The sequence below is a fragment of the Sparus aurata genome, chromosome 1, assembly GCF_900880675.1.
Source record: "Sparus aurata chromosome 1, fSpaAur1.1, whole genome shotgun sequence".
Lineage (NCBI taxonomy): Eukaryota > Metazoa > Chordata > Actinopteri > Spariformes > Sparidae > Sparus > Sparus aurata.
The window spans coordinates 22,092,560-22,104,817 of NC_044187.1; the positions used below are offsets into that span (position 1 = coordinate 22,092,560).

The 12,258-nt window shown below is 42.5% G+C and overlaps 1 protein-coding gene across 20 annotated transcripts in view; it reads right to left on the reverse strand.

Annotated features, from left to right (window-relative positions):
* The window catches only part of LOC115580196 (nuclear factor 1 X-type-like), a 114,719-nt gene that overhangs the window by 22,667 nt on the left and 79,794 nt on the right, over positions 1–12,258 (reverse strand). For all 20 annotated transcript variants that reach the window (XM_030414304.1, XM_030414354.1, XM_030414325.1 and 17 more), the window contains 3 exons: positions 881–943; positions 504–578; positions 30–153 (listed from right to left, as the gene is read on the reverse strand). In XM_030414304.1, the coding sequence (XP_030270164.1) occupies positions 30–153; positions 504–578; positions 881–943 (262 nt within the window). The remainder of the gene's footprint in view (positions 1–29; positions 154–503; positions 579–880; positions 944–12,258) is intronic.

The window sequence follows — 12,258 nt, forward strand, 5'->3', positions numbered from 1 at the left end:
ATTGTGGAATTGTAGTTGGGACTGCTTACCTGGTGGAAGGAGGGGAGGTGAGGGAGCGTCGTCCCAGAGCCACCTGGTTGATGTTGTAGTAGCTCGGACTGCTGTCCAGGTCAGCCAATGAGAAGTTAGGACCTGACGCCGTGGCTACAGGAGCTGACAGGGATGAAATTATGCAAGAATTAGTTAAGATGATGAGTATATTCCAGAAATATTCTCAAGATTTCACCAGAGGAAATTAACCATCAAAACAGTTACATTCTGTCTCAGTAGACACTTACAAGGCATACACTGGATTGTACTGGGCTCCTTGAAAATAAAAAAATATAATATAATAAAATATTATCAAAATGGTGCAGCTTTGTTGCAGTTTTAAGTCCTGATCAGGGGAAAATGTACTTGTAAATCCACAAATCATACTGTGGATATTGTAACCACTTTGTTGCAGTTCTAACTTTTTTTTCTGTCCCTTTGCCTCTCTGTCAAGTTTTTTTTTTAGAACTTACTTTGTGACACTCTGACCAACTCTGCCACGTTCCACACCCCTGAGGTGACAAAGCAGTCCTGGAAACTCAGGTGCCCTGTACAGAAAAGGATGTGATCAGACATACACAGAAAAGCTTTGGAGAAACAAAAAAAACTAATTCATAAAATCCTCCCCCAAAAAATTGGAAGAAACCCTGAAAATGGCATTCCTTTGAGAGGGCGACCATCTGCAACTATGTTTGTGGATCAACATCTGTGTGAGTGTGTTTGCTAATTGGATCCATAATTGGAAAATGTTAAGACTGATAAGCATGATGGAATCAATTCTAGTATGCTAATTTGACAGCGTTTGGACATGGATTTGTGCATGTGTTTGTGTGTGCGTATGTGTACCTACCATTGGGCGGTGGTTTGATGTCTGTGTCCCCCTGTTGGCTGGAGCTGTCTGATTGTCCGGATTCTGCACAGAAACAGAAACAGGGTCGGGAGAGAAGAGGAAGACAAATGTTTAGGATCTGGTTTGTACGCTAAAAATGAAAATAATCAAAAACATACTGGTAAGTGTACAATGTCTCGGTGAATCATATATATGTGTCCGTGCTGCCAAGATGGTGATATTTGAGGTGTGAGGGAATAAGAGGGACTTGCAGTATGAGCTGGGACATGGTATACATCTTGTGAGTGTAATTGTGTGTGTGTGTGTATGTGTGTGTGCGTGTGTGTGTGAGTGTGTGTGTGTGTGTGTGTGTGTGAATTCACACATTTTTGTGTGACAGTCTTGCATCTAAGAATGTTCTCTCCCATCTCCCTCTGTCCCTCCTGACTTAAGGTGCAATGATTTACAGTGTGCCGCTATGCCATTTAGTATCTAACCACGCAATCATATCCCTCGCCCTAATCCTATTTAATACCTTCTTGCTGGTAGGGATTTAGTCTGCGTAAACAGAGCACCTTACATACACAGACACACACATATGAACACACACCCACACAACCATGCACACTCTCTCTCAATCTGTTTATTTCCTTTGATTTGTTTCATACTTTAATACATGCTGTAGTCCTTGCATGAACACAAACACATGAATACATAAACAGACAGGCCCTGTGAAAAGGGTGACCATGCCAGTCCGGCTGACTCGAGGGATTTGAGGCAGAGTTTTTCAAAGTTGAGGCAAAAAAATCTTGCTCTTGGGATTAAATGACAGCAAAGCAAAACAAAGACATACACACACCTGTTACGACTGGTCTATGGAAGCATTGGTGCTTCACTCACATGAGCAGACAAAAACATGCCAAGTCTTGGCAACAAAGGGCCACAATTAGACCTGAAGGGGCTGCAGGCGGAAAGAGGAGGGTGCAAGATTAAGTTTTGTAACAAGAGCACTGGTTAAAGTTGGCCTAGAGTCGATGCATTCTCGCTCAAGCTTTGAAAAAAGATATAAAGTGTATATGCTTGTAGATAGGGAATGTTTGCGACCATGTATCTGAGTTGGTGAATAAGACTGGGCTCCATTTCCAGGCCTAGTGTGGTATGTGTGGGGGGAGTGCATTGGTCATTCATTCAGGCCTAGCTAGGTTGTAGCTAGCTAGCAAGCTAACTAAAGGAGGTGTTTATCTGCAGGCTGTAGGTGATAACAGAGCACACAGACTCCTGCCAGCAGCACTTGCCTTGCAGCCACACTAAGCCAGAGATTACTGAGCAGAAACAATAACAGACCTGTCTCGCTGCCTACGAAGCACTGCTTATCCACAGAGAGAGGGGCGAGACAGACGTGAGCAGCGAGAATGAAAGACAGAAAGAGCACAGAAATGAAAGAGAGCTTCTTTTTCCCCTCTTTTCTCATGCAGAATCTCTCGCTCTTTTCTGTCTCTCACTGGCTGGGTGTAATCCTGGCAGCCATCTTAGAGCTTGGCAGCCATCTTAGCATTGGCGGTAGCGCCACATTCCAGCTAACTGACGGCACTCACTCCAAACATACGAGGCTGCGCCCCTGTCGCGCACACACACCCAGACACTTTCAAACACACACACTCATACGTGGACAAACATTGAGGTACACACTGAGAGTAAACATATATGATGGCCAATGAAAGCTGTTGAAAAAACAACCTGACTTCACTGGACTTTTTACCGTCGTGTAGTATTTCACCACAGGGCTCGACAATATTGTAAACACTCTATTTCTCACACCATACATCTGCTGGTTGGATACACAGCCACCTTACTGTTGTATAGTATGCTTGAGAGATCTGATACAAAATCATAAGTTAAAGGCTGTTTTGCTGCCAAAAAAAGACAACACATGGAAATATCACAGAATTACGAAGTTTCCGAAGTGACCTTAGCAAAATCTGTTTCCTATCTACAAAATTCTACTACATAGAGGGGACTAAAATAATAAGTCCAGGCCTTCCTGACACCACAGAGAACCCTGGAACTGCTATCTCACTGATATCTTTTTCGGAGACTTTTCTTTACACTACCATAATATCCTCCTACTCATGGACTATATCTCTTGCTAAGTAAATAGAGCAATGGTTTTTACTATGTGGACATATCACATTTTGGAAAAACCCTGCACTTAGAAGCCCTGTCTCAACTGTTGTTGGCCTGTCATGACCCCAACATGTTATGCTGTTCCGAGGTGTAAAAGACCAAGAGTGAAAACTGAGGCTCATGGTAGATAAGAGACTGTCAGGCAGGGACACTGATAGCTGTCCTTAAAATCACCCTGAGGCCTTGACTGACCAAACCACATCAACTCATCAATGAGACAGAAGGATATGTGTTGTTGCTTTACAGCAGATATCATGACTCCTATCTTTTTCTCACTAAAGTATTCTTATTCCAATAGAAGATGTTTTTTAATTCATTGTGTGCAGTATACAGAGAAGGAGTTTACTGAAATCCTGAAAAGCTGTCCTGGAGACTGTACAGTAAGATGACCTAGCTAGATACTGGAGCTCTAAACAGTTCTGGCTTTACTTTTCTAAGATTAGGCTCCTTAGCCGACTACTTACAACACAGTACTACATCATTCATTGAACATCAGTGCTACTGTTGAGCTCAACAGTGCATCATATAGCGGGGTAGAGACGTGATGAGGACAGGGGGAGAGGGAGGTAAGACAGAGGAGGTCTAGTTGCTGGTTATCGCCGCTCTGCCAGCTGCAGCCTACAACAGCAGCCGCAACCCCCTTTCCCCCCTCTCAGCCTTGTAACCACACATCCAGCCCCTTATCTTCCCAACCCAGCCCCCCAAAGCCCTCCCTTCAGCAAGCCCAATCATAGTCCTCCAGCCCCCCTCCATGGATGCCCCTCCACCTCCACCACCAGCAACCACATCTCTAACCTCAAACCTTTCAAGCTACCCTGCAGCTCCAGCAAATTAAAAAGGAACGCAGAGATAAAAGCAGAGAGTGCATAGTGTGACCTGATGATTCACATATGAAAGCATGCATAGGACTGTTGGGGCAGTTTTGATAATCAACAATGTTTGACTGGATTGACAAGATTGACTCAACATGTTCTGTGCATGAGTCAATCTTGATGTAATAGTTGGGGCAATGTGGTGCCATAGACATCAAGAAACTGGGGTAACTGTCAAGGGTCAAACGGTCAAAAACGTCATTAAAGTTAGATTTTAAGATTGTATTTTGATTGTTGATTAACAATGTTGCTCCATGCTCAACTTAATTTACTTACATGATTTCAACACTGTGAAAATACCCTGAAACATCCTCAACATGTGGGAGAGGATTCTGATGTCAAAAGAGAGCAAGTTAAACTAAATCTGAAAATTAATGCTTTCACAACTAAGTCTTGTTCTGTGTTGTGGATAAAAAGGAAAGGAGAGGCTGGTGAATAGGGTGTAGTTCAGCTCAGTTGAGACAAAAGACTGGAATAACTTTTGTCGGATTGGCAGCCCAAACCCGTGCTAAAAATGGACCTAAATTTGTTAAGGTGCATAAAGACCACTAAATGTTTGCTAACAAATTAGCCTTTCAGCAGATGATAAGGTTTGCTGTGGTGAGTGTTAGGAGCCTATTTTCTAACTGTAGTTGTTCTTTGTGGCTGCCACTTAATGATGGCTGCAGTCCTTGGATTCTGATTGCAGAATTTCCCCTACAGGCTCCGGGGCAAATCTCATGACCCTCACCACAATCAACATAACCCCAGCCATCATGGCCTTGACATACAGAACTGTACCCCACACTGCGGTTGCTCTCTCCCTCTCACAATCCTTCCATCTTTTACTGTGTGGCTGAATTCTTACCATCTCTCTCACATCCGGCATATATTTCTGTGGCTTTCTTCTCATCAGTTCAATCTGTACTGCATTTTTCTCATCAACGTTCTTTTTGTAACTGACATACTCATCTGGTTTTCCACTGTATAAGCAACTCCATCCCTGTTCTGAACCTACACAACTAATCATTCTGATCCCTCTACTATAACTTTTTCTAGATTGTCCTCTGCAAAAACATGGCTGTATAGGTCTGTGCAACCCATTGCAACAAACTCTAGTGGCTGTAGTAAATATAGCAGGAGCAAAGAAGGGAGGCAGGTATAAATAGCAACAATGTCCGAGAAGGGCGAGGTCAATGGATGGGTCACTTTCAGTCGGGAAACCGCTGTTCATGTCCCCTGTGATGCCAAAAGTCGACATTGATTCATGCACTGGACAGAACGTAAATTAATTTTACTCACGTAACTTATTCATTTCAAGCCAAACTGTGACCTTTTCCTTAACCTAACTAAGTCATTTTTGGTGCTTAAACCTTAATTGCGACCAATTGACAACGTTAACCTATTAACAACAAGGTCCGGTACGCCTGTTGCTAGTACTCTTAAACAGCTGTATATTGTTTTGGGAGTCATTAGCAAATTAACGGTTCTATCAATTAGGTATGAGGAAATTGTGCTTCTTCCATTTTTTATTCTCTTAACTACTTTACTCTTTCCCCCATGATTACATGCTGCACTGTTTGCCTCTGGTCTGTTACTCTGTCTATCACCCATCCCACCAAGCAAACAAGCAACCCACCGTCCATGCATCCATCAGTTGTGGATTAAGCTTTGGCCCAGTGACCTGTTGGATTGTGCTGTTGACCGACTGGTGATAGGGGTCAGGCGGAGTTACCAGTCTGTCACTTTTCATGGTGAGCAGACAACCAGCGGAGCAGAGCAAAGCAGGAAACTAAAGCTCCGTTGCAAAAAGCCCAGATTACAACACATTCAAACATGACCTAAAAGTGGTGTGCACAATACTATAACAGACAAAGCTGAAAATGCACAAATAACATTTCTCCAAGTGTGGTAACATACAAGCTGGTGATTATAAACTTGGGATAAAACCAAAGTCAAAGTCAAAGGCATGAATGAAAGAAGTGTCAAGTGGGCTCTGCAGTGGCACACCACTGGTTGACAGATGCATAAACAGTGCTGGTCATTTGTGAGTCTGTGCAGTGCAGGCATGCACACTCTGAAAATCAACATCCAAACCAACAAGTGAGCTAATGTACTCTGTAGTCACACCAAACCAGTGTGTGTCCATATGCATGTACACAGACTGGTGGTTCACAGAGATTCCCCTCCTTGTTGGAACAAATGTCAACTCCCCTCTCCCCCTCTCCTCTCTTCTCCTCCCCAAAACACAGGATAACGCGGTACAGCCTCCCAATTGGGTTTCGCTTAAGAGGTTTATCGGTATGTTGCTAAACATTCTGACCTTTTTTTAATCCTTAATGCGCTTAAAATGTTCCAAACCCTCCTAATCCCCCCGGCTATCCCACACAGATGTTCACTCAGCTCTTTTATTGGACGTTATTTTATTATTTTTTTCCCCCATTTTTATTTATATATTTTTTTTCTCTGTTTTATTTTTTAATTATTTAAGTCTGTGTCATATGAGGGTATATTTCTGTTTCAGTGTTAAGAAGTCTTTATCACTGCTACTTGTGTGTGTGCAGTAATGCTTTTGTCCTAAAAGTGTTAACAAGATCCCCATGCAGTGAACCAGAAGGGTGAATGTGACCTTTTCAAATGTTTACTCTGATATAAGCAAAAACTTAGAAGTCACTTAGAAGCTAAACTTGAAATCTTAAAGAGTCATAAGAGAATACAAATGTCATTGGAAACTGAAATTTTCTACAGTGAAATGAGGTTTTACATGTATAGAAAACCACTGTTTGCAGAGTATATACACTACAAACACATGTACAAATCTGTGTATGCACAAATGTTTGTATGTGCGTACGGATGTGCAAATAAATGTATGCAAGTATGTATGCATGTATGTGCGTCTGTGTGTATTTGTGTTTGTGTCCCGGTATCACTGTTCTACTGTGCCAGGCAGGCTGCGTGGCGAGGTGGCAGAGTAGGGCTCTGTATGTATGTGTGTGTGTGTGTGTGTGTGTGTGTGTGTGGAGCAGGTGTGCCTGGCCGCCCTGCGCAGCTTGCTGCCCATCTGTGCTCCCGTCTGTGTGCCGCCTGCGCCCACGCTCTGCCAACAGCACCACACCACGGCAAGAAGACCCAGGAGAGAGGGATGCTGAGAGACGAGGGGAGGGATGGAAAGAAAGCGAGAGATGGAGGGGAGAAGGAGGAGGAGGAGGAGGAGGAGGGGAAGAGAGGAGCGAGGGGGAAGGATGGAAGGAGGAGCAGAGAGAGGAGGTAGAGGGGGATTACACGTCTGGGAGCATGGAGGATAGGAAGGGGAGCAAAAGAAAGTGGGAAAGGGAAAGGGAGGGGGTTATGGGTCCAGAGTGTATGCATGAACTCGCAGGGAATGGGTGGAGTGGGTGACAGCGAGAGGGTGAGGTGCTGAGTGGAGGTTTGGGGGGCTATGTGGCTGGCTGGATGCCCATACAAACCCCCCTCCTTCTTTATCCCCTCCACGCCTTCCCGTTGTTCCTCCCTCTCTCCATTCATCCTCTTATCCTCACCCCAGCATCACCTCTTGGCTCTATCAGTGCAGATTATTGAGGACCTGTGTGACACAGCTACACAGTGTTCTGTGGTGTTTCTCCATTCCTGGGTTATGACCCAACAGTGGGTTATAAGGGCCTCTGAAAAACGAGTCCCTAACTGTTTTTGAGACACGTTTTATCCAAAGATATTGGCTTTGTTAAGTCACAAGGGTATTCCCAAGCTGCGACATTATAAGCTAGGCTAATTATCTGTATGTAGGCCCAGAGGTAGTATCCCCAAACGGGCTAGATTTTATCAAATTAGCCTACCCAATGGCCTATAAAAATCAATTTTGTGAAATTCCAAGAGCAAGAGCATGAAAACCAAAGGTTTTACACCATTTTCTAAGTCCTTCATTACTGTATACAGTCAAAAAAAAAAAAAAGACAAGGAAAAGCAATTCCAATTTCTGTTAAAATAGTTTAAACCGAGTGGATATTTTATATTATGCATATCAAGGGTGAAGTACGTCACTTGTGGGATTTAAGTAAGCCAAATGCTTACTCAGAGGAGTGTAAAATGACTTCCCCTGAGAGTTATTAACTTCAGTACAGGATGTGTGAATCTACTGTTATGTGTGTATGAATTAGGCCAGGTTTCACAAGTTTGTATGAAACTCTGTTGATGTTGGAGTTCTCATTTGGTACTTCTACTTTAGGCTGTCTATCCTCATGACATCAGTATATAAAATTAAGCTTGAAGTAAAGCTTTGATACTCAACCTCCACCGTGATATCAGTTTCATTTTATTCTTTTTCTTTAACAAGGTGCCCCAAGAAGCCAGTTTAACAAGGCTTAACATATTTGTTCCTTTCTTGTTGCCCTCCTCTACCATTTCACTGTATTGTGCTGAAAATGAGTCATGGACTTAATATCCGAACACGTGCCATGGCTTGTTTCCTTAAATCAGAGCATGTGAAACAATGCACTGTGTTAAGATTGCCGGTATTCAGGGCCTTGTCTACTTGTTCTAAGTATATTTAAAGAAAAATTAATACAGATTAAATTACGTATAAAATAACATCAGTAAAATAACTGTTATTAACAACAGCCACAAAATATCAGAGTGATGTGTAGAATTCTGGTGCTGCAAAAATCTGCTTAATTATGAAAGAGAGAGAGGTTTGACTCCATAAACAATTAATGACACTCTTGATAAATATCAGTGTATTTAACAGAAGTTTGGGCTCATGAGAAGCAGCAGTGGTTCAGAGTTCAGTTAAAACAGAGCCAATATCAGTTTGAAGTGGATCAGACCTTATTAAAGCTGTTAGTTATTCACATATTTTATCATCCACTTCTTAACTTACATTTGAAATAAGACGATTTTATAGTAATTGGCCTGAATTTATGTAAAAACTTTGGGGTAGGACTAAACTTTAAACCATCTGTCTCGAACACCTTATGTTAGTTGTGCATGGTCTAGGTAATTCCTTTTTAGTGGCAGGTACAATTTATGTAAGAGTGTTGGAAGAACTCAAGAGGCTTCAGTGTATCCAAAGAAAGAATGTAACATAAAAGCAAAGGTGGACTATACTAAGGATTCCTACACCAAACAAAAAAGGAGCCTAACGTATATTTCATATTTTGTCATTTCCTTTAGGTCACTAAAAACTTTTAGTCAGGATATAATACAGTTAATGAGACAGGCAACCTTGTTAGCATCTCATTTGGTTACTGTGATCATTTCAATGCAATGCCGTCACAGAGGCTTCCAACAGAACTCTGATTCATAATTAACATGGATCGTAAAGTGTAAATGGGATTCTGTGCTTTGGAGTCATTCTGTCAAGACTTGCTTTGGGACAGCTGCTCAAAGTCACAGTGGCTCAAGGAGCAAAGATCAGAAGAAGACAAGCAGCCTTACACACGCACACGCGCACACACACACACACACACACACACACACACACACTCTCTTCTGGCTGACACGCGTCAGGAAGAATAAGCACACTAGGCTCTGGATAGCAAGTGTACCTGACTAGAGAAAACTTGAATTTATAATCCTTTTGAAAGATTACCGAATGCAGTAGAGTCCCGCAGTAATGATCATCATTGAGCTGCGGAACTCTACTGCACTCTGTAATCGACTCACAGGGCTTCCCCACAACAAGGAAGCCTTCTCGGGTGGTGAGTTTTGTTTATCTATTCCGACAAATCCGGCAATGATATCAAATGTTTGATGCCTCGAAATAAGTGCTGGGACCCTATTTCTAATGTTGCTGAAGTTTGGTGCTGTTCTGAGCATTATTTGTGGCTTTTGATGGCGGTTTTATATTTGGACCCATTTACTGCAATGTATTGTTGTCATGCGGTCGTTTCTGAGGATGCTAAAACTACGTTAGCTAGCGGTCTGCAAACTTGATCTCTCGAGAGGGAGTCTAACACAGTTTCACGGTGTGTTAGACCATGGATTAAACTTACACCGGAATATACCTTTAACATGCTAAGAATTAGCTTACATTTTTTTTTAAAATGTAACTAAGTAAATGTGAAAATATTAAAAAGAACATGTTGAGAAAAAGTACACATGTTGAATCAAATGAATTCCGCTTGTGTGTGCATATGTGCATAAAAGTGTTTACTGTATGAGTATGAGCATTTAGCAATCATGTACATCTAAGCTGCTTCATTAGCAGAGGCCCCACTGCACTGCGTGCGTATGTTTGTGTGTGTGTGTGTGTGTGACGGAGGCTGGGGGCCCCCAGCACGGTTCACGACCCAGCCTAACAGAGTGTGAACGTCCCCCTGCTGAGCTGATACTGATATAACTGTCCTGTAAGTGGTGTTGACACCAGCATTATTACCCTGTCAACCTCCATCTCTACTCAGCTTAAAGGCGTCAACCGGGGCGGGGGCCCAAGTGTGGTCAGGACCAGTGTCTGTGCACAGTCCTGCTCCAGCCCAAATAAATACAGCTGCACAAAGGCCGGAAAGGGAAAGAGAAGGGGAACACTGGGGAGGGAGAAGGAAGGAGGAAGAAGGAGGGGGGCAGTGGGGGTACACTTAACCCTCTCCACTACCTACGCGGCTCTTACAAGATACAAACATCTGAGAGAGACACTCACACTGAACTGGTGACTGCACTAGGGAGTTATCACCACCAGGTGGCATTTTCCTGGCACTTAGAGAGCATGGTGAAATGCAAATAAAGCAACAAGGCCTTGGGCCAGGCGCCTCAGCTAGCTCAGACTTCTCTCTCTAGACTGTGGAGAAGCAGGCCAGGAAACGGAGAGAAAAGGGAGACAAAGAGATGAAAAGAGAGAGAGCTGTGATGTGAATATAATCAAAGTGAAATATGGTGCCATGTATATTATTGAGATGTGAGTAGGAGCTTATCCTTCCTGCATTTTGCCCTTAGATAGCAAGATCCAACACACAGCGTGCACACTATCGTGTTCAAATAAAGTGTTTCAAATCAAAATGCACTCTCCACCATAAGGCAGCTGAGCACTGTTAGACAAAGCCTAGCCTACCAGAAAGTGCAGAGACACAGAGATATGTGAGCTGGGGGAATGTAGATTTGCAAGAACAGTGCTGTGATAGAAGGCATATTTGTGGCAGAAAAGAACAGCAATAAAAAGAAGTGAAAACTTGGAAAAAAAACAAAGAAAAAATGCATTACACGGGAGTTTGGGAAAATGTATGCAGGACAGCAGATTATTAAAAAAAGCCATGACAAAACTGTGCAGTCGTTGACACTGTACAGCTTTGTTTAACTTTACTTCAGAAAAATACAAGACAGTTGAGAGTATAAGAGGAAAAAGACAAAAGAGAATTGGAGTGAAGTGAACTAGTACAATGCAGAACACTTGAGTGCAGCTTTGCAAAATGAAAGGTTGGAAATGTCAGTCAGAGAAAGTACAGTACAGAGCTGAATACAGTGCTGGGGAGCGAAGGAAGGCCTGTGTTGAGACTTGGATTTCTCCTCCCTTAGTCCCTCTTCCTGCTGGCCCAGATACACACTGTGGGTCTTTGTGCTGAAGCTGTTACACACACTTCCTGTCTGGCCAGCAGAGGGGTGCTTTAAGGTAAGCCTCTCCCATGTTCTAGCATTGGAACTGTCTTTCTATTCCTCTCTCTTTCTCTGGTGCACTTTATTATTACCCTGCATTCATATATCTGGTTAAAAAATATAATTTATTTCATTTTTTTTTTACTACTAAAACCACTTGCTTTCTGCCCATGTCCTTCCCAATTCAACATTATATTTGTTCTTGAGTGATATTTTTTTACACCGACATGCTTTTCCTTACTTTTATCTTTCAAGCTCCTTCCATTTCTTTGTAAGATATATGAAAGAAAGTGAATTACACTAATAGAACGCTGGAGCACTTGCACAGCCAAGGACACATCGATAAGAGTGAGAAAACATCCTCAGCACAGACACACACACAAACACACACACACACCAACAAAGTGATACTGAGCAAGGTTGCCAATTCCTCCAAAAGCACCACTGAGATAACAGTGATAACAAACATTCTTCCCGCAGCCAAGTCTTTTTCTCCTGAGGAACACTTCAATGAAAATTCAGAGCAAAATGTGCCACTTTATGAACATAACAATACGTCAAAAAGTCAGTTGGGTGAATGCGCCGCACTTGAAAGCAACAGACCCAATTACAGAGGATCTCTTAAGTTCTTTGCTCATGAGAAATGCAATGATGAAAGTAAGGAGAGAATCTGTTCCATTTGACGACATTTGAAAATAATGATTGTTCTGTTGGGAAAGCATAAAAGCCATGATCGAAATTATCTTCTGTTGGAAAAAAATACTTTTCAATATAATGAAAATTAAC